Genomic DNA, 23,989 nt, shown 5'->3' on the forward strand with positions numbered 1-23,989 from the left:
TGGTCAGTACATTGAAGCACAGTAATTCAGCACTAATTCTAAGTGAGCCATATTGAAAGAATAATAAAGCTCACAGGCATTTAGATCAGCGATTCTCAAACTTTTTTGGCAAGGAGCCCATACCTTAATAGGAAGCCTGTGTCACAGTTCTCCTCCCCTCCCATTCACAATCACATGAACATGAAATCCACAGGGAATTGAATACGTTCCCTGTGGCAACTACGGCAATTGCATGCATGGAAAAAGTAATATTAAGGACATGTGTAATGTCTTCTGTTGCAATTTGGCAGCGGAGAACAAAGAAGCGGAGCCAGCAGTGTGTGACCAACCAGTTTTCCACTGACTACTAGCTGTCCATGGACCACAATCTGAGAACCTGTGATTTGTCATTTGCATCCAGATTGAAGAAAGAGAACACCTAATTCCCCTACCCGCTTTTTTCAGGATCAGTCTCGTGTGGGGTCAATGCTAATGAAAAAAATATGTAATTCCCACCTCTATCACTTTTCTGGGTCTCATCGGGGTCACTATTTCCATTCCACAACAATTGTGTACCAATGGGCACATAGCATATTATTTGTGAGATGTTTGTATTTGGGGATATTATTTGAATCTCAAATAGGATTGTAATCCAAATCCAATCTACTGATATTTTAGAGCTACCTGACTGTATAGGGGTTTTGAGGAGTTGCTGGATACATGGCTCTTCTCTCTGTTCACCTGGATGCAATGAAACAAGCAGCAACAGGTTTCTCCCCTAGCCCATCTCTCACGTTTGGTTAGGATGAGGGAGAACAGTAGCCAGCTAGACAGACCTAAAAGCACATGATCTGAAACTAAGCAAGGCAGAGCTAGAGGAACTTATACGCTCCTAGGCAGCATAAACATTTGCTGAAATTCTTTGCTCTGAACTGGATGGCTGGATATGGCAGATGTGCTAGTATTTAGAAAATCTAATATTTTATTTCCCCCCTCCCTAGCCTTTCCGGCCAACAAATGGGAGAGGGTTGTCCATTCTGCTCCCTCTCACATCCTTCACTAAATTAAATAGACCAGTGAAGGTCTAACAGTTTCAGACAACACTCACCCCACAGTTAGTGAAAAACATCAACATTTATTTTTTATATCATTAGCTGACCACTTATCGGCCACACACTCCCATGTGCAACAATGGGGATCACACTTTTATTGCAGAAATATGGGTGCTACTTAGGTCAGAGGAAGGGATACTAAAAAGCAAAAGGGAAATGGGGAAGAGTGATGATTTTGGAAGCAATCGTAAAATTCTGTGGGAGAACTTCCTCCCTCGCCTCATGGGAACTGAACAGAGTTCATACTAGAGATAAGTATCTTTTGACCTTATCCTAGATGGGAACCTCTTTTCCTCTTCACTCCCAGCTTCCTCAGTTTGTCATGGAAGGTTTAATTGGGGAGACCGTGATGTCTTCCTAACTGATGTTGGGTTGAGTCACAGGGCTAGGCTTCTGTAAAATGGCTTGAAAGAGGTGGCAGTCTCCAACAAACTAGTGCTGTGTGAGAAACATGCACAAGGGCCTTGATCCCAACTTGCCGCTTCTTGAGCTGTGATGCTAGAAAAGTACCGCTATTTATAAAGACTATTCTACACCCTCTGAGGATGGAGAGGCACTTTTGCATAAATATATGCTTACATGGCCTCCACAGTTGTATATCTTGATGGGCTCTCTTTTGTCTGTAGGTAGCAAGGTCTCTTAGAATGTCTCCATAATTACAAATGGCAGACTGAAACACCGCGTACCACCACCCCCACCACCACTGTAGTGTTACATATATCTGCCAGATCTTATTCAACTTCTTAGACAGTATAGGCTGAATGTCTGCTGGTTGTGAAATTGTTTCCTACCATTTCAACAATTTCCTGAGTGTGCAATGGGCACAGTTAAATTACCTTTTTGCCTTTCCACCAGTAGGTAAGATTCTACTGGTTTGGGGAGTTATTCTCTGTGCTTATTATAGGGAATATTGCTACAACTGATAATATCTTTACTATCAGTAAAAGGCAAAAAGAAAACATTTTAACTGTGCCTACTGTACAATTGAGAACAGGCCGGGGAAGTATTTTGGCTCCATTGATTTGCTCCTTCATTTTGCTGCCACCCAGCCAATGCCCAGGGCCTGTCTTGGCACTGCTGTCTTAACAAGTCTTTTTACTGCTAGGAAAGTACAGATGGCAGAGCTGGATTGTGGTAACATTTGTTTCAATTTGATTTAAGTGGTTTTTCTCCTTCCAGCTATCACCTGGCACTCGCAGCTGTACAAGTTAAATGTTACAGGAGATCGCTGTTAAGGGACTGATTCTGATTTTCTGAGAATCTGAAAATATCAGCTGCATCATCTCCCTGGGGTTTGCAATTTTACATTTGTCCCTCCACTCCCATAATCCAGTTCAAGACCACAGACTTTATACTGTAATGAAAATCCAGCTATGCCACCTAACCTCTTGTAAAATTAAAACTGATCCTTCTCTTGTAAGTGTTTTATATGCATGGTGAAACTGTTCTTTATCGTAGGAGAAGTGCTTTTATTATCAGCCAAAGAGCATCAGTTTACGATTACAGGATCTGAAATCTTTATATGCCATCACAGTTGGTGCCGGAACATGTGACACAACACTGGGATTCTGGGGCATGAGGATTCAATAAATCATTTAGATTGTTGCAACATTTTATCACTTATCATAGGAATTGGGAGCACGACAGCTCAGGTTCTTCTGGGAGCACTGCAAGATTGTTTGCAGTTCTTCACTTCCGTTCACTTCCACACTTTTTTCTTTAAGAACCATTTCTAGAAAAGGGAGCAGTATTGACACTGCCTTAAAGTCATCAACATAAAAGGAATTACACACAACTACTGTATGTCATTATACTTTCATTTCTGTAAAGTAAGACTATCGAGTTTGCAGTATATTATTAGTACATACATTTCTGGCATATTGTTTTTGGAAATAATCCCAATATATCCACTGTTTCAAGAATTAATTCTTCCATGAAAGCGTTATACAGTGTTAAGCACTCCTTACCATTGGGAACAAAAGATTAATGGTGTTTCCAAGCTAACCCTTAAGGAATTTAAAATTCATCCCTGTGGATGGAGTCCAGCTTACAGAAAGCTACTTCTTGAGCACTCCCATTTTATTAGAGAGAACTGATATGTGTTATTGGCCTCAGTTTAAAGTGTATGCTGCACATCTTATTTACTGCACACAAGCCTTTACTTGGCATACGCAAGATTTGAGAGATGAAATTTTATCAGGAAGGGGGAAATGTATTGCTTGAGAACTTATTTTAGTAGAAAGATTTAACTTCTGGCCTAGGTAAACAGTAATAAAAAGTTATTTATCTTTGCTTTAATTGTGCAAAACACAGGCTAACCTCTGATAGTATAATATTACCAACTGCCATTTCCTGCTGCATACCCCTACTGAAAAGATACAAGGGCCTCAGGGACTGAAGCAAATATTTTCCACATAATTTTTTTTAAACTGACTGAACTTCAAGCTTCTCAAGCTTCAGCCTTTATCAGAGATTGAGATAATATTGTGAAGCTTTCCGTGAATTCAAGAAGTCAATGAAAATTGCAGATCCTGTTCACATTTCACATACAGAATAGACTTCTACCTACATATTTATTTATTGTTATTTATATAAAATATACAGGTAGTTAAAATCAGTAGCCAGACATTTCAAAAATTTAGATACTAAAAGACAATGTGAAAACTGTACTGGCATGAATACTTATTTGATTCTTTAAGAGAATGCATAATATTTGCAAGAAAATATTTACAAGAAATACATAAAATTAGACTTTAAATGCTATACTATTTCTGGAAAGTTAAAGTTTTTTTATACAAAAAATATTTATTGCTATCTTTAAAAACTGAAGAATAGTGTCAGGAAAGGATACAAGAAAATTATAAAAAAACACTAGAAACACACTTAATTCTTAGGTGGAAAGGAAAATTCTGTTTTCTGCACTTTTACTTTTAGACAAGACAACTTTAAAAAATCCCATTTAGAAGTAACTTTGTTAAGTTCAGACTGTTCACCATAAAATTAAGATTTCAATTGTATTTAATCTATTTTTAAAATACATAAATTACACTGGACGGCAAGTGTGTAACCCTCCCCCCCCAAAGTTCCGTGCAATTACACCTATGCAGAAAGAGCTAATTAAATGAACTACTGACACAAATACCCTCTATCACAAAATTATCAACAACATATTCTCATTGCTTACCATAAACTCTTATAAAGGAAGCATGCTGTATGTTTACAACCTCAATAACAGCCAAATTAAAATATTCTTTTCCATTTGTTCAAAGCTTGATTTCAGACTTTCATTTTAAGCACAAAGAGAGCTGATTTCCCCCCCCCCCCCCCCATGGAGATATGCCTATAATTAGATTCTCATGAAGAACTTGGCAATTGTGTAAGTTTGAGGCACTAAATATGTTTTTCCTTACAAAGCTGAAAAGTCAAAGTCTGTTACTAACAAGTCTTTACAAAGAGACAACAGAGCACAACAAATCACTTACCCTCTTTAGCCACGTGAAGTGCTTGTAAATATCAATCTCACCATCCATGCTTTGGGCCCATCTCAGCAATAATATTTCCTGGGTTAAGAGGAACTTTTTGGACAGAGGATAGAGCTTCGTCTTGCAGAATGCAATCGCTACGTCTCCCCTTTCCGCCCCCACCTCTAAGAGCATGAATCCGTGTTCATATTTTTCTTAAATCTCCTGCCTCTGTCCCTCAGGCTTATCCCAAACTCTGCTGACGGATGTATATACAACACACAACTGCATAAACTTCAGACTCTCCCCTCAGAGCATCTGTTTTTTTCAGTGCAGATCACAATTAGTGACAAGCAGCAACATCATTCTAAAAGCTTCAAAAGATATATCATGCCAGATGGTCTCTTGGAAAAAAGGAGCCTTCCACAGTAGTCTAAACCTGCAGTAACTGTTCCCTATTAATGGCAAAATAACAAGCTAAAAATTACTAAGCTCTCATACAGAAACTATTTTCAAGTAATGCCTTCCCTGGCTTTCTGTTTCAAGAGTGGCTGGAACTCATTACCCAAAGACCCCCTATTTCCTGTCTCTGTTTTACTCTGTGTTTATCATAACACTCCTCAGCGTCTCAGTTTATTTCAAGCTGGGGTTAAGCCTAAAAATAAGCCCTGCTCTTTCAATTACTTGCCTGTTTTCACAGAGCACACCGTAAAAATAGAAGGGGTTCAAGAAGGACCTTTATGGATAAGTTAAATATTCTATGAACAAGACTTTTGCCAGAAGGGGCAAAGTTTCATCTTTACAAAGAACAAGGATATGCCCCCAGCTTTTTACAGTCTTTTTCTACTGCAGCTGAAACCACATAGCATGGCAACGTTTCAAACTTGCAATGCCAAGGTGAATGTATAGTCAAAGCAATGGTTCTGTTGAGAGGGGACGTCTCAGGCGATTTTGCCTGTTATAGTGGTGTCCTCTAGTGCCTACACACAGTAATAAGCTGCGACTTAATTTTTCTTTATGAATTCCAGTTTCAGCTTTTTAGATTTCACTGGTGAAAATGCCCTAACTTGAAACGGGACAATAAAGAACTCCACATGAAGAGAGATTATTTGGACAAAAATATTTTAAAAATTGTAAGAAGTTAAATGACAGGATCCAGGTCATGTCAACCTCTGAAAAAAACAGGATGCCTTATGAGTACCGAGGTTACGTTGCATCAAGTGGCTTGGGGAGTGGGGTTTTCCCCCTTGCTGAGTCAACAATGACATCCTCACACCCATGCAGGTCTCAGGTCACTCACACAGATGTCCATTGCCTCCAGGTTCCCCAGCCAAACTCTTTCTGCCTTTAGAGGGAATTCAACAGCAGAAAGAGGGAACCCATGACCAATAACATTGCCAACAAAATACAGAGGCCTCAAGTAAAAATCTCCATCACTGGAGATTTTTAAGAGCAGGTTAGACAAAACACCTGTCAGGGGTCTAGATAATACTTAGTCCTGCCATGAGTGCAGGGGACTGGACTAGATGACCTCTCAAGGCCCCTTCCAGTCCTCTGATTCTATATGGAGGAGTTTCTGCAGTTGGAGAGGTGAAAGGAGTGGTGCCATGTTATCTCGACTCTTCCTCAGACAGACTTTGGCCAAAGTATCAGCAGGTAGCTGTGTTAGTCTGTATCCACAAAAACAACAAGGAGTCCGGTGGCACCTTAAAGACTAACAGATCTGTTAAGTCTTTAAGGTGCCACCAGACTCCTTGTTACTTTGGCCAAAGAATTTCTGTTCTATATCCTCCAAGGCAAAAAGCAGAGGGGATAACCCAGGTTGCCAGCTCTGCTTAAAAGTTCCTTTTTCTCATTTAAAGCCACATGCTGGGGGAAATATGTAAGACTTCTAAAGAATGAGTGGTGTTAAAAAGTGCTAGTATGATTAAAGGCACAAGCAAACCTCTGACAATGTAACAGAATGGTAAGCCATTTGTGATAGCACTTTGAAAGAATTAGGATATTTTATGTATTCATTCCAGGTTTGCCTCATAAGACTTTAGTGATAGCTGGCCTTTGTTGATGGGAAAGGCTTCTCTTAGTAGTTCTGCTGTTCTTCTAGACATCTAGAACAGCTAGGGTTGCCAAGCCTCCAGGATTGGCCTGGAGTCTCCCGGAATCGGCATTGATCTCCCAGTGACTACTGAAAGCAATCCGGGAGATTTTAATAGGAGATTTTAAGAAAATGACATTACGTCATGCTAGGGAAAAAAACCTCACGGAATAGCTTCAGTCACAGTTGGCAACTGTAAGCACAGCCTTCTCATCAACTCTCCGTATCATTTAAAATCTCATAAAAACTCTCATTTCTCATGTGTCTATATTATGTATCTTACATAAATTAAATATGCCCATATTTGACAGCCACCATCTTGGCTGACATACTGGGGATCTCTGGAACTAAAAACACGAACTGTTACAGCTTGAGATAAAGAGATCTGAAAGTTCTGAAACATATTTTCATGCAGGACAACAGTAGTTAGTTACAATTTTATCTTGAGCTTCAGGTGTACATTACATGGTTCTACTTGTGTGGAACCAGACTTTCCAAACTTTATCCATTTCAGATCATTTTCCAAACCTCATTTCAGGTAACTTTCCAAACCTCCCTCATTTCAGATCATTTTTAAAAATACCTTGCCTCTGTTAAAAAGCTTCCCCCCCCCCATCATGCTTTTAATTAGTCAATTAAATCCAATAATAATTTCTTTAAAACTTCTCACATTCAAAATGTCACTGCTTGACAGCAGTGGAATCAATTAATTATGCTCAAGGAAAGCTGCATTACCCTGCTTATTACTGTCTAAATACAATAGTCACAGACAGGTGAACAATATCTCTCTTGCTATAAAGAATATTTTAAATTACTAACATACCTTATTCCTGTCCAATGATTTGTTTCAGATTTCACGTAACTGCGCCTTGAGTTTGTCACAGTCATTCTTCCTGACTAAAAGGTAATACTGTGACTGAATTTCTAGATATCTTACACTCAGTCAGCCCCTTATCAGCTAGGAATGTTGACAAAGTACATTCCAAACAGTCACATGTTTGCTGTTAGCCTGTCACCTGCATGCTGGATTTTCTCTCCTGTTTGAGCTTTGGCCCTAAAGAGTTTCAAGTACCAAATGAATAAAGCAGGATACAAACCAAATGTGTTAAGATTAATAAGCGTATTTTTTCATTTAACCAGGAAGGTGGACTGGTTTCTCTCGGGTGTATAAAGATGAGCTGGTGGGAAATGTTACAGTTTGGAAGTATTTTCATGAGGCTACTATTATATTGCTCCATTATATCTGCTGTTAAGAAACCAATGTCAACTTCTAATTATTCCTTTAAAAAAAAAATTGAACAGGCAATCCTACATTCAATCCAGACCGTTCTTTTTTTTCCTTGGTATTTGATTTAGTATTTCACTTGAGCAATTTTAGTTCTCAAGAAACTTTATTGCCTATATCCCCCGCAAAACAAAGGAGACATAGCAGATATGGGAATATAATCTGAAACATTAATCTTAAAAATAGCAAAGTTCCTGTAGTCCATTGTCTGTAGCCAGAGACCATTGAACAAAATGCCTTCCCTTCCCAGTGAATTCTCAGAAGAGACCCACTGATCACAGCTGCTGCTGTTACAATGTCAACTCCTCCACTTTCAAAACAGATCAAGGGAGAGATCCACATGAATGCCTTGCCTAATATATAATGAATGGAAACCACACTGCTATTACCCTGTGCAATTCTGGCTATGTACTAATCTATATTCAGAAGCATTAAATTTGCTTTTACAAGCTCAAATACTCTTTTAATCCCATATCAAACGTTAAACAGACTTGCCACAATACATTTCTAAATCTACTAGGATCAGTGTGCTCCAGGCTCTTATTTATACCTCCTGCAGTTAAGAGACCAATGTTGTCATCTAATTCCAGAAGTGGAAGGGAAACAAAAAGCCACAGATCCTGCTGGGGTTGGGGAGAGAAGGGAGTGCTTGCTTTATGTCATGTTTGTCTTCTCTAGGGCTGAGAAGATGGTCATTCTTGGCAGCATTGTTCTATTACATGTTCTGAAGCAAACCTGTTGTGATGTTTTGGGATGGCACCCAGCAGAAATGTCTGTGAACTGCAGGGCCAGCGCTTCCACTAGGCGACCCTAGGCCGTCGCCTAGGATGGCAGGATTTGGGGGGCGACATTTTGCCATCCCTGGCAGCAATTTGGCGGCGGGGGTCCTTCCGCTCCGCGTCTTTGGGGCGCTTCGGCGGCGGGTCCTTCACTCGCTCCGGGACCCGCCGCTGAAGCGCCCTGAAGACGCGGCGCAGGAGGACCCCCCACCGCCGAATGCTCAGAGGAGGAGCGCTGCCGCCTAGGATGGCAAAAACCCTGGCGCCGCTCCTGGTGAACTGTGCTCCTATTGGAGCCATGTTGCCATATGAGATCGGAGAAAGGGGGGAAAAAAGCAATACAGAGATTCAGGAACTCTATATGCATGACTCTAGCCTCCAGCAAATCTGCAGGGGGACGAGGGGGGCATCAGTTCTGAGGACAAATCCCTCTGAAATGGAGCACATCAAAATTAAATTTAAAGTGGGAAGTTTTAATAAAAACTGGGAATTGTTCAAGGATATCCTACTGGATGTCCAAAAAGCCACAAGTCCACAGACAGTGTAAAAAATTACACTGAGCAAGAAAGAGGCTTGGTTAAGAGTATTATATATCTAAATAAATAAAAAGAGAAAAAAGTGGAAGTAAATGGCAATGAATACAAGTTACAAGTTAAAAAAAACTATGCTATTGATAAGGGACACCAAAGAAATCAATGAAATATAAATGGTCAATAGGGGTAAAGATAATAAGGTGGCATTTTTAAAACATATTAGCAACAAGAAAAACGCTACGTCAGGTATAGGTCCATTGTTAGATGCAGATGGTAAAACTATGCATAGTGATATAAAAAAGGAGAAATATTCAATAAGTGCATCTATTCTGCATTTAGAACAAAGCAGGAGGATGTATCCATCCTGTATGATGTTGTGGATGGAATAGAAAGTTTACTATCTGTGACAAAGAAAGATGTGAGGCAGAATCTGCTAAAATTAAACATTTTGAAATCAATAGGCCCAGATAATTTACACCCAGGAGTCTTAAAGGAACTAACTCAGGAGTTCTCCAAACCACTAATGATAAAAAATAACAAACCTTGGAAAACTAGGGAAATTCCCAAAGGGTAGGAGGACTGCTACTGCAGTTCCAATATTTAAAAAAAAGAGTAAAAGGGATAGGATGACCAGATGTCCCGATTTTATAGGGACAGTCCTAATATTCGGGGTTTGTCTTATGTAGGCCACTATTATCCCCACCCCATTCCGATTTTTCACACTTGCTATCTGGTCACTCTAAAAAGGGATGACCCAGGGAACTAAAGACCAGTTAGCATGATGTTAATCCCAGGTAAAATAATGGAATGGTTAATTTGTGATTCTATCAGCAAAGAATTAGAGGCTAAAAAAAATAACAAATGCCAGTCAGCTTCATTTCATGGAAGGAAGGTCTTGTCGAACAAACTTTTTTTTTTTTTTTTTGGACAGGATTACAGATCTGGTTGATAAAGGCAACTGTGTTAATACAGTATAGCTGGATTCTTCCAATGCATTTGACTTAATACCACATGGCATTTTGATTTAAAAACTTACATTATATGGAGTTAACAGTGCACACATTAAAGGGATTAAAAACTTGCTCTACCAACAGATCTCAAAATGTAGTTGTTAATGGGGAGATATCAATGAGTAGGACTGTTTCTAACAGAGTCCCCAAGGGATCAGTTCTTGGTCCAACACTATTTAATATTTTCATCTGCACTCTAGACAATGATGTAAAATCTTTGCTGGTGAAGTTTGCAGAAGATAAAAAAACGGTGGGATAATAAATAGCGAGGACAGGCTACTGTTACATAGTGATCTGAATCACCTGGTTAAATTATCACAATCCAGCAAAATGCATTTTAAATACAGCCAGAGGCAAAAGATAATACATTCAGAAACTAAGAGCACAGATTATGTGAGGTTTAATGAGCTCAATTTATTCAGTTTATCAAAAAAGAGGTTGAGAGGTGACTTGATTACTGTGTATAAGTACTTGCACATCCAATAGATCCCTGTAAGAGGAGGTATTTCAACCTTGCTGATAAAGGCATAACAAGATCCAATGGCTGGAAGTTGAAGTTAAACAAATTCAACCTTGAAATAAGACATTTCCTACCAATGAATATTGGAACAGCTTACCAGGGGAGATGGTGGACTCACCATTGCTTGGAGGCTTTAGGAGCAGATTAAATATCTTTCTAAAGGATTTGCTTTAACCAAGTTTCTGAGAGAAATTCTACAACCTGTGCGTGCAGGAGATCAGACTAGATGACCATGGTGGTCTCTTATGGCCTTTGACTCTGCAAATCTATGAGTCCCCATGTTCATTCCTTTCCTTCATGGGCTATGGGTAGAATGGGATTGCCTGTATAGTCCCTTAAAATGCTCATAACACATGAAGCTCTGCATTAAGATAATGGCTATAATCAAATCTCATGCTTCAGGGCTCCAGTCAGTTGCCTACAGGAGTCAGGAAGGAATTCTGCCCCCAATCCACACTTGGTAGGTGAATGCTGGATATTTTGTTCCCTCAATTGGACCAGTGCTCTGAGGCCTCTATATAGATGCCTAGCTAGTGGGTCTTGCTTACATTCTCAGGTCATATTGACTACCAGATTTGGGTTTGGGAAGGAAGTTCCCCCTCAAAGTGGCTGGACCCTGGGGCTGTAAGAACCCATGGACCTAGAACTGGAGTCTGCAGGCAGATGCCGCTTTCTCATTGCCACCAGGGGCCCAGGCTAGATTACCCCCAAGAGGTACTGAGAAGCTAAACCCTGCAGCATGTCCCATTCTGAGGCGCCTGAGCAACAGTGATCTGTGATTCCCTGATTGGCTGGCACTCCCCATATAAACCAGGAAGCCATTTCTGGGCATTGTCTGAGCAATGCAGCCTCTGGTGTGCTTCTGCCTTAGACCCCGCCTCATCACTCCTTGCTGCGACTTGCTTCCCAGCTCTCGACCTAGGCTTGGCTCCAGACCCTGATCTCTGGTTTGCTATCTTTGGCTTACGACCATTGGTGGCCCTGGTGAAATACCCTGACCCAGCCCAACCCCAACCCCACTTCTCACCTCACGCTTTCAACCTGAAACAGACTTGGACCTGCGGTTTTGAACTGGCCAGGCCCCAGATTGGTCTTTGACCTTCAGCCCTGATACTGAGCAGCTCACTCTCTGCCATAGGCCACCTACCACGAGCCCTGACAAGGTTTTTTCACCTTCCTTTCTGTAGCACAGTTTGCCTGCTGAGATCACCAATTTCCTGCCATTACAGGGGCCCGGAGATTGGTGCCACCTTGGTCTCTCCCTATGGCACACCTTTTAGTTTTTGAGCTAACTAAAGTCTTTCATCTTAATAGAGGGGTATCTCGGTGAAAATTAAAGCCCTGTGATATAAAGGGGGTCAGACTAGGTATTCTCAAGGTCTCTCCTGGTCTTAAACTCTAGTGGCTTCTGCAGGTATGGAAGAAAAGAAAGGGGCATACTGTCCAGTAACTGACCCTTTCCCTGATCAGTTTTTAACATTAGTTAAAGACAGCACTCGCTGATCTGGTTTTGATAGTGCCTGTTTATAATGCACTTTATAAAACAAAGGCAATTTAGCCCTTAAGATGAAAATCAACCCAAACCCAACAGCCTCTGAAGATATTATTAAAACGGGCCTATTCAGCACAGACACTCGGCCTTCCAGACATCTCAAGAATTCAGATGATGGGCTCCACTAGACATTTGCCCAGTCTATTCAAAGAAAATTAGCCAAACAGGCCAGCTCCATGGATGGGAGTTGTGGGTCAGGGAGCCCATGTAAACTCTCTCTCTTCACCACCTCACGCATTACCATTAGCCTGTACTCCACCCCCTGCTTCCAATGCTTAACCCTCCTACTGCTTGGGCTGGGCAGGCCTTAGAAGTTACATATATCCTTGGAGACTGGGGGGAAGCGGGCCAGGACCAAGTTTCACTGGCAGGTTTTGAACGTGAAAATGCCCTAGGCATCCAAAACCCCATGTCTGCAGATAGGGGGTGTGATAGGGTGACCAGATAGCAAGTGTGAAAAATCGGGACGGGGATGGGGGGATAATAGGTGCCTATATAAGAAAAAGCCCCCAAAATTGGAACTGTCCCTATAAAATCAGGACATCTGGTCACCCTAGGGTGTGGTGCGTCTCATCAGTAGAGTGGGAGTGGGAGTGTCAATGTGCTGAAAAGGAAAATCAGGCCATTTGTGCAAAAGGCAGCAGCCCTTTTACATGTGGTGGGAAATGACTGTAGAAACATGAACAGGCATCTCCAACAGTTGGTTCTCAGCCATTTGGTCAAGACCAAGTGACACTCCCTGGATGACAAGCCCAACACAAATGATGTACATTATAGCATATTTGGACCAAGCAGCAACAGAAACAAGAAGCAAGCAGCTTGTCTCTTTGGCAGAAGGAGAAACAATTTTGATTTTGGAACTAAAACTCTTAAGTGCTTATTTGGAATTCTGCATGTGGACGCATCAGTGCGTAGCCAGGACACAAGACTTTTAACTTGCAAAGGACATCAAACAGTTTTTTTAATCCTTTCCTCTTTTCTAAGCCAGTATGATTAAGCCAGGCTCCTATTACATATGCTGGATGAAAACATAACTCCCTGAGCAGGTGCAGGAGACTGGAGCCTTTCCCAATTGCAGGTCATACTATACCATAGCTCTATAGCACATTCGGCCTTCCTGGTCGTTCAAGCAATAACTGGCTCTCTTCTCTTAGTTTACATAAAGAAAGTATCACCAGTGCTTGGACAGAAGTTACTATTTACTTGTTCATTCATAGACATTTGCACATTCTTGGCAATTTCAAACATTCTTTGCCACATACTGAAATACACTTTCAGACACAGTCACAAAGGAGCTACAATTTACATTTGAGGTTTCATTAAATTTACTTAAAATAAAAATGCAGAATATAGGAAATTTAAATACTTAGCCTTGGTGTAAAATTAACTAAAACAAAACTCCTGTTATGGACATCCAAAACCAGCAAGTCTGCTCCAGCTGCGAAAGGTATGTCAATATGGAAAATGTGAACTTGGAAAATGTTTGATGAGACTAATGTAAAAATTTCTGCTAGTAGTCTGACTTACCAGCTCAGGCTTGCAGTATTTTGCCTGACAGGTTTCCATGTACTACTGAAATTATGAAATATATACTAAGTGACATGATAAAATGGACTGGCTTCACACACTCTAGTGTTTTACAGTTTATTTTTTTATTTTAAAAAACTGGGCAAAGGCTTACCTACAGTATTTTATTATAACCTGGCAGGGAATGACACCTTGTTTCTAGATCTGTTTTGATTCTAGATTCACTATGCACTAACTGAGAAATAAGAAGTCAGTCTTTTGGAATTAGAAATACTTAATACAATAACATTTATATAAATCCTGTACCTAGTGCTATGATTATTAATTATACTGTATCATTATTATAGTATATCAGGCAGCAGTGTGATCCTTCCTCCAACTAAATGAGATAGAGTGCAGGCTGGGTTATTTTCCTCTTAAAACATTCACTCCAGTGTTGAATAGGAAATAAAACAACTTCAGCATTTACTCAGATTGTAAACAAAACCTATCAGCATATGTATCCTGTTTTATTTATGTGTATATGAGCTACAATATTTAGGTTTTTTAAGCTATTCAGTACTGGAAAGATGATAAAACCTGAAAATATATTTAGCTGGAACCAAAGTCGAAGTGCACTTCCATAGGCAATGTTGTGCTTTTGACCTGAATTATAAGATACTGTTATCTTTATTGGGGGAGATATTGTGTTGTTTTACAGATATGACAGGCCAGATTACCCAAATACATTTTGTACAGATTGAATGTCTGAACGACAGCTGTAAGCAAGAATGCTTTAGGTCTATACTGTTTCTATACAATTCCAGTAAGATCTCCAAATCCAGTATTGGATATCCAGAAACAGAGATTTTTATCATGGCTATCTCTATCTCACACTTGTGGCACCACTAGTTTTTATCTAGTTTTCATGATCTAATAAAATAAATCCCTCCTTATTCAGCCCTTGATAGATAACAATTCCTTCAACAAAAGCCTCCTCTCACACACAGCAAATTACTTTTAAACCTCAATATCTGTAAAATTAGAGCAGTGCATCATACTATATCAATAGGAAGAGCTGGAAATTGCAGTGGCAAAGTCAGATATATAAAATGAAGAATTGTCAGCAAGCGGAGCTTTAGGCACAAGGGGAAAAGAACTTTTACACATTTGTCAGCTGCTTATTGCAAGGGGAAAAGACACTAGGTGACAGCTGAGGCTTTGATACATAGGATTTGTCCTGATCCATTATTCAAAATCCTTCTAAAGGCAAATGTGCAATTGCTATCCCCCAATGGGTTCTTGAAAACACACAGAATAGTCCCCGCTACAAGTCCTATGAACTAATGAAGAGGAAGTATTCGAAATGGGGGAGGGGGAGAACTCTACATTTTCATTATAGACACCCCAAACCTAGCTCTGACCACTGTGAATCCCCCTGCTCAATTCCTGGCAGGAATTCTGAGAGGTGGTCATGTTGAGACTGTGGGACAGCACTGCTGACTAGAACATGGGTGCAAATAACTGTGGAAAAGCAGAATCAATGTTTCCTTTTTGGGCAAACATCTGAAGAGAGCCAGTTTGGCCCCACTGAATGTAAGATTACTTCTAACTTGTGGCTTTTGTTTGCACTGTGTTGATTTTTCCCTATCTTCGCTGAATAGCTAGTACAGTAAATAATTGTAATGTTAGTGTCTGAAGATTTATCATTTCCATGCAGGGCAAACCTAGAATAAATCATATCTGTATTGGGTACTAGAGTATCCACATCAAGCCCTGGCTATTTATATGGGGGAGCCAATGCTGTCTGGCATTCAGCAATAGCTGAAATGTAAAGACACTCCTACCACTCCTCTCCCCTGACCACACTTCTTAAGGGCTGTTAGAAGAGTTGATATAGCAGCTCTATACCTACACAGGAGGAATTCCCAGCTGGCCAAATCTGCCGGCTTTTGAGCCACTTTGTGCTCGGAGATCAATGAAAAGGAGTCACAGTGCATCTCAGAACTGGGTCCTATGTTTTTTTTTTTAGTACAAAAGTGCTATTCAGAAAAGGTATTCCAGCATTGTGTTTTAAGTCAGAAAAAAATAGATGAATGAAAATGAATGCAAAACGAAGGATTTCTTTTACTCTCCAAAGTCTCTCTGCAGGTCAGTTTTCAATGTTATGTGTGCTAATTCCACTTGGTGCTAGGGAGATCAAACTATATTTAGATCCATGATGACTCTCAACAGTTAAGTTCTACAGTCAAGTTGTTTCCGGATAAATGTATCAGTCTCAATTGGCACTACACAGAAGAGTGTCTATCCTCATCCCAATGTGGGAGAGTCAGCTGCAGATGAAAATTTATAGAAATGTATAGAAGTTATACATTTCCTTAAATCAGCCAAATCCTTCAAATCAAATATAGATATTGTATGCAACTCACTTAATTTATTTTAGCTTAATCAGTGCCCTTTTATTTTTGCAAAAATAGAATTCCTTTACCTATGTTACTGCTAACACCTTAGATCACTAAAATAAAACAATTGAACCTTTCATTTACTTTACACTATTTATGCACTTCACTTATTTGCATTTCTCTCAGCTTGACCAATAAAAACTGACTGGTCATTTTATAACTTTAGTTTATAGTTTACAGATTATTAGGCCAAAAGAGACCACTGTGATCATCTAGTCTGGCCTCCTGTATAACACAGGCTTTAGAACTTTCCTGCATTAATTCCTGTTTGAACAAAAGCATATCTTTCAGAAAAACATAGTTAATTTCACTTTCAGATCCTCATGCGCTAATACAACTCTGCAGTGTCTGAGTTGTGAACAGGGTAGTGTTTACTTGATAAAAAATATTTCTGTAAAAATTTTATAAATAAGTTTGAGGAAAACATTATTGGCATCAAGTTTGGTAAAAGCTATGTTTTACAAAATCCATATTTTGGGCCAATTTGACCGCACCGCGTCCCTTAAATTTCTGTACAAATAAGAATGAGCTATTACCAGTGGACAATATTATAATTATATAAATCCTTTCCACCTATACAATGACACTTACCCAAATATCTCTGTGACATTGCGCCCCATATTCTTCACAGTGATACTATTATGATAGGATTATGGCATCATTATGATGCATTTTGTACAAGATAAGTCATGTGAGGTGTCATTGGAAAAGTTATGATTTGCTGAATATGATTGTCCTATTTGTATGCATGTATCATTTTTGTACCTGAAGTAATGAATATTGACTATGTATCTGTATTTCAAATGTAATTACACCTGGGTAATGCCCACTAGACAAGATGCTTTCAGTCTAGCTAGCTGGCTGGGAAGGGCCTATTCAGGGCAATGAGCCATTAGGGAAAACAATAGGCCTTAGGAGAGAAGCTTATCTCCCACTTGCTGAGCTTTCCTGAGAATCCTACAGAAAGCCTGTGAGTGATGGCTGCTATGACTCTGCAAGGAAATGTGTCCAAGCCACATGATGCTGGACTCCATCTTGGGATGTCAGTATTTTTCCACAGACTGGTCTGGGAATCAAGCTTTGGAACAAAGGGTTTCCGCCATATTCAAAAGCTATATAAGGCAGGGAGTGACATCATCTGGGGTTCTTCACTCCCCACACAAGAAGATTCCTCAAAACACCTGAGGAACAAAGACTGAACTGGGGGAAGTGCTGGACCCAGGCTAAAGGGATTTCTAACCTATGTATGAAATGCCTGGGGATTCCAAGCTGTAAAGCAAGTGCAGCTTGCCCCTTAAGAATCTGCAGCTTGCTTGTATCATCTCTTAGAATGAGAATCTGCTAATTCATATCCAGTCTAGTGTATTAAGCTTAGTTTGCATTTTTTGTTTATTTACTAGGTAATCTGCTTTGATCTGTTTGCTACCCCTTATAATAGTTTAAAATTTACCTTTTCTAGTTAATAAACTTGTTTTTGTTTTAATCTAAACCAGTGAGCTTTGACTGGAGTGCTTGGGAGGAAATCTCTGCTTGGTTACCACAAGTGTGCCTTATTCTCTTCACATTGAGGGAGAGGCGGACCGGGTATTAAACTCATATACTGGCAAGATTTGACCAGAGCAGGACCATATTGCTCTGGGGTCCCAGGCTAGGAAGCTGGTGGTTAGAGAGCCTGCATGTAACTGCAGCTGGGTGTGTCCCTACCTGTGTGGATGCTGGTGAAAGTGCAGGCTGGAGGGCTTTGCAGCTTGTCACAGCAGTACAGTGTGAGAGGGAGCCCAGGCTGGTGGGTCAGAGGGGTCAGTGGTACCCCAGTTCCAGGTGGCAACCCAGGGGGAACCCATCACAATCTCCAGGTGCTTTGCAAAGCAGTAATATCCCCATGTTATGGGCTGAGAATTCTGAAAAGTTCATCTCAGTTGCATTTAGAGAAGTGGGGAGCAGAGGAATTTGGCACCAAAAACTGCAATTCAGCAAAGTTAAGCACATGCAAATTTTAAATTTTGAAGTCAATGGGTCATAAACACATTTGTAAACTTAAGCTTGTTTTTTTCTTTTGCTGAACTGGGGCCTAGTGGTTTGATGCAAAACCCAACTAAGTCAATGGAAAGACTCCCTTTGACTTTAATAGGCATGAATGGACCCTCATTAAAGAGCTCTTATTGGTAGATAAGTACTAGCTAAGAATTTATGGGCAGGCTATTCTATTTAATCTGTTGAATGGGATGTTTTTAATTAGTGTGGAAGCACCCAGAGTAATAAATAGGCACTTGTTACAAATCAAGAGTAGATGAAATAAAATAAATCAAATAATTTAAAAAATATGTATAGTATTTCAGATTTTTCTACTCTTCTTTTTTCCTTACCATCTGGCTAATAGAGTTATCAAGTTTGCCAGAGTTGCATTTCTCAAAGTGAATATGGTCAGGAAAATATTTCCATGTTTTCAAGAGTCAGCAGCTTTCTAATGGCCAATGTACAATGCTCCATGGTGAAGTGGTTTAAACTAACTACAGACATTTTACAATCTATGAACTAGATTGTCACTCATGTTAAAAATCATGTTAGAATTATTCTCAGGTCAAGTGGATCCAAACATTCTTAGGGGAGAAATGTATCTTTGCAGAGCCTAACACACAAAAAAGCATTAGCAGTGCAGAATTTCATTTGGAGTTAGCAAAATGAAATGGTAACTAAATATGTATCATTTAGTTGACCAAGTCAAGCACAGTCAGTGGTTAATTTTTAATGTTGAAATTACTATCCGCTTTGTGATACGTCATTTGGTCCTTACACTACTGAAATATTTAGCAATAACTGTGGTACTATATCCAAAGTCATTTTACATCCATTCGCCCCTTAGATTTCATTTTGCAGTGTGTCAGATACAAATACAAAGCATTTCTAAACAACACAGACCTGTTCACCCACAGGCACAGAATCTCAATACAGTTCTTACTGTATGAGTAAGTAATTACAAAAACAACAAGGAGTCCGGTGGCACCTTAAAGACTAACAGATTTATTTGGGCATAAGCTTTCGTGGGTAAAAAACCTCACTTCTTCAGATGCACCCAATTAACACAGCTTTATTCCATCTTAACCTTGTCAAAACAATAGTCCTGTTCTAAGTTACAGAGAATGTTAAGCCCTACTTAATGAGCTACCTACATCTAATACACCCAATATATTTCCTGTGAAACTCAGTTCTAACTTACCCTCATGTCAGAGAAGGGTAGATTTGTCCCGCAGTGTTTGGAATCAGAGTCCTAGCAGGTCTAGAATTTGAAGTCTAATAAAAAAAGCCAGGCAGGAATAGCTACACCTCTCTTCCTCTAGATTTGAAAATTGCACTGACACAGCTTTTGAGGCTGTTACTTCAAGAACTTTTTGTGCACCTGGGTTCTCAGTAGCATTTCTGTCTGTTATGCATTCAGCTAGTTCATACTAAGGAACCACAACTAGTTACACCACATCCACTTATGTCAGACCGTTTGGGATATGTTTTAAAGTTACAGAAACATCAGCATCACTCCACACAGTCCTCCTTTAGTCTCAGGAACCTTGGGGTTCCCTGATCACAGGCTGAGAGAGAATAGAAGCCTTATGGTATGAGCTTGTGGCCTCACTAACTTTACTACTGCAAATGGTCTGTTTTTAGAGCCTTTCCATTCATTCTGATGGGTTCTGGGTCAGGCCCTTATTTTCATAAGTACAAACTTCATCTCTACAGGAACCATGGAATCACAACCAATCCTTTCCATAGTAAAGGATTAAAATAGACACTTACAAAAATGCAGGTGAGCAATGATGGGCATAAAACTTTCTGGTTATGTTATTATTTTGGATTTACACTCTATGAACATAACTAAATTCCATGGCACCCTACATACTTACATCTATAGCAGATACTCCCGAAAAGGCTACAGCTATAATTGGTTTACATTTAAAAATAAATGAGTGGATTTAGTACTTTGTGACAGGTAGTCTCTATTGATAGAGCTGAAATAGCATGGGCAACAGTCATAAATCTTCTCCCTCATCACCCTGCCAATGTGCTTCAATCCTGGCCTGGAAGGACCAAATTGCATAGCCTTGTCTACTTTAGCAAACTTTGTAGCTGTAATTCACCACTGGGAGTATCAATGACAGAATTGGTATTGTTCCAGAAGTTGCAAGCTCTTCCAGGCAGGGATTTTTGTTTTGTTTTGTTACATGTTTGAATAACAATGCTGTAGAGAGGACTTTTTTGGTCACTTTCCATTGTCCATCCCTACTCTACATTACTCCGGAAGATCTGAAACAGTCACAGTATGGTTAGGCGACCCAGAAGTGAGAACACCCACAGCATCTAGGGGGAATTCTGGTTATGAATTTCACCAATGAGAAAACAGTTGAGTCTCTGTTCCTATTCAGTTACTGACCTTTGCTGAACAAAAATGTCAATTGTGAGGTTTGTTGCTTTAGTTTTATATGAGGATACACTCGCGAGCCCTCTCATCGGCTTCACTACTCCTGCCCTTGTGAGCAGCAGTAGCTATGTCAGTGGGAGACATTCTCCCACCAACATAGCGCTGTCCACACCGGCGCTATTGGCAGTGTAACTTGTGCTTTATTCACCCCTCTTGAGCAACATAATTTAGGGAGGAGGGATAGCTCAGTGGTTTGAGCATTAACCTGCTAAACCCAGGGTTGTGAGTTCAATCCTTGAGGAGGCCACTTAGGGATCTAGGGCAAAATCAGTACTTGGTCCTGCTAGTGAAAGCAGGGGGCTGGACTTGATGACCTTTCAACATCCCTTCCAGTTCTAGGAGATAGGATATCTCCATTAATTTTTTTTATACCGATATAAGCTGTAGTGCAGACATAGCCTTAGTGCAGAATGGCAGACACTCTTTTGGGTAGCGTTTGCTACATGAAGCATACTGTACCTGTGCTTCTTAGACTGTACTGGCTATTGCTTTGCTTTGGTATTCAAATCCAGCCCTTAATAGTTTGGTTCCTGGCTATCTTGGGAGACCACCCTGCCTCACATATCACATTGGGTCCTTTTTACTACCAATCTTTTGATTTCAGTGCTCAGGACTGAAAGTGAAGTGTTTTCAGAGTATGACTCTTAACTCTGGAATTCACATCCAAGTTCACTGAGCAGACCATGAGTTTGATGACTTCCAATGGATGATGTACACATTTATTTGCTCAGGCTTTTTCTTGATGCCTCACCAGAGCTGCCACCACTGAGCAAGAGAATGTTTTGGAAATTACTTTTGCAATTTGTCATTTTGAATAGGCTGCCGTGAGTCATGTATATGCCCCTAGACACAGGGTTAGGTATATTCTTAGAAGTAAGTAAAAACAAAACAGAATATAATAAAGTGAAAAACATTAAACAAGCAGAAATATTGTTCCACAGGAGACCCAAAGATAGATAGTACAAGTCACCACTAATTTGTTGTTTTTGAGCATATATAGCCCAGAAACTTCACCCAAATCAACACAGTTCATGACGTACTAGACAGGGCTGCAAGATTTGCAACTACAAATAATGATGTTTTGGGAAGGGAACTGTGGTTTCTGTTTTGGGTAATTTCCCATATGGAGGAAAGTACTATATGAGAAAACGTGCATTTGTTACAAGATTAGTATAAAACAGAGGAGTCTAAATTCAAAGGGGATAATACTCAAAGTATTACCTGCCTCACAGAGATGTGAAGCTTAATTCATATTTTCCACAAGAGAGGAACAAAAAGCAAAATCCCAGATCTAAACTCCTCTGAGCAATGTGGTTCAAGGCCAATGCATTTAGATGGTGCTATGAAAATGTAAAACCAGTATATGGAGTACTAAATATTTATATTTTAATAAGTACTTTCCTTTACCTACCATCGGGCCAGGACCTGAGAGCCTGCCTGAGTTCTTACCCAGGAAACTCAGCGGGAGTATGCCTGAGGGAGGACTGAACAAGAACTGATCTCAGGATTTGGCCGACAGATTCCAATACTGAGAAATTAAATTTAACATTTTTAAAAACCACTAAATCTGCACCAACTTCCCATTCCTTCCTTTCATAAGGTTCCAGATGAAGATTTTCCAACCACAGCATTGCACCTCTAGAGTATGCAGTTCAAAGACAGGCCAGGCTAACAAAGACAAGCAAAAGGCAGAAAGTATTCCAGAAGGCTTAGCACATATTAAGAGCAGGACAGCTATGGTTGGTGATGCACATTGGATCGGAAGCTAGAGTCACAATTAGGAAAGAGCAAAATGGTTTGGTGGAGCCAACCAAAACCGCCACCACCCACCCATACAAACAAACCTTCTGGAGCTCTGAAAACACTTGGTTAACTCTCATCCCCCTCACCTAATCACCACACATCTGCAGAAGCAGGTCTTCTTGGGGAGGTGCATTTTGGCAGTCTATACCCATTTCTCCTCCCCCACTTATACTGGGTCTCTTCTTCAAGAGGTTGCCTGATGGCCTGCTCACCACTCCAGTGAGCCTCAGTCTCCTTAACTAGATGACCAGGTGGCTCATTTCCCTACCTGCCTCCTAACCCAGCCTTGCACTCTCTGGTGCAACAGGAGCAAACAGTGAATCTCTCTGCTATGCTCACTGCTCTCCTCTCTTAATAAACCCAAGGGGTACTTTGGAAAGTCAGGATACCCCTGAGGGGGGACACCACAATGTAGAAGGCTAGGAGCATATGAGATCCCTTTTATCCCTTTCCATCTTAGCTGCCTCAGAAGCACATGCCACTCCACACAGTCACATTCTGAACCAGGGACTAGAGGTGAAAGGTTCTGTATCCAGTTACAAATCCCCTGATTCAATTGCTTTTCTCCAGGTGAGGGCAACAGAAAGGGCACGGAAGGAGGGGCAGCACTTTTAAACTTTCCTTTCCACCTCCTTCTCTCCATCCTCCTCCTCCCACCATAGAATGAGATCTCTACCACCTTCCTAGACCTTCAACCCCCAGCTATGCTAGCCTAGTACAGACAGCTGAAGTACACTACGCGTTCTAAGGGCTAAAACTTGAGTAGATTGCTGCAGCTTGAATTCCATTACTAAAAGAATTGAACCATGAGATACGGCAGTCAACATTATTCCCCAATCAGATGGAAAAGTTGTCCGTGACGACTCACCAGGTTTTCCTCCAGCCACTCCCGTATACATCTTGCTGTATCCCCCGGTATCTGATTCCGTAAGGCTTCTCTCTCTTGAGGATCCTCTAGCATTTCTAGTGCCATCTTCAGGTCTTCTAGCAGATGCAAAATTTGGAATGTGCCCAAATATACTGATGGAGCAGGTGACACAATGTCATATATGCCATTTGCATACTCTGTGGCTGCCTTAGTACCTAATACAAGTAGTAAAGAGAGGGAGAAAAGAGATTTTTATAAAAATGTTAAAGGTCTCCAATAAATATATGGATATAATTCGATGATACCACAATAGCTACACTCCAGATGCTACTCTGTGGGCATTATTAACAATTAATGTAAGAGGTAAATATGACATCTTTCTGATAGCACTTACACATTTTTGAGTTAGTTATTATTTAAACAGACAAATAAATGTCCCCTTTCAGAATGAGGCAGAGGTGTAACATTCAGATCACTACATTTTAAAAAAAGGATACTGGGTCCAGGATAGATTTGCTAAAGCTCCATAAACACAAACCAAACCACCCCCAAA

At 40.3% G+C, this 23,989-nt stretch overlaps 1 protein-coding gene across 8 annotated transcripts in view; it reads right to left on the reverse strand.

Moving 5' to 3' along the window:
• PPFIBP2 (PPFIA binding protein 2) overlaps positions 1 to 23,989 on the reverse strand; it is a 191,072-nt gene that overhangs the window by 89,753 nt on the left and 77,330 nt on the right. For 7 of the 8 annotated variants that reach the window (XM_029911425.1, XM_029911430.1, XM_029911429.1 and 4 more), the window contains exon 3: positions 23,437 to 23,651. In XM_029911425.1, the coding sequence (XP_029767285.1) occupies positions 23,437 to 23,651 (215 nt within the window). Of the gene's footprint in view, positions 1 to 4,573; positions 5,283 to 23,436; positions 23,652 to 23,989 lie in introns of those variants that run through there. The other variant, XM_029911428.1, reaches the window with a different exon arrangement.

The sequence above is a fragment of the Terrapene carolina genome, unplaced genomic scaffold, assembly GCF_002925995.2.
Source record: "Terrapene carolina triunguis isolate 2854851 unplaced genomic scaffold, T_m_triunguis-2.0 Scaffold96, whole genome shotgun sequence".
In the NCBI taxonomy this organism is placed as follows: domain Eukaryota; kingdom Metazoa; phylum Chordata; order Testudines; family Emydidae; genus Terrapene; species Terrapene triunguis.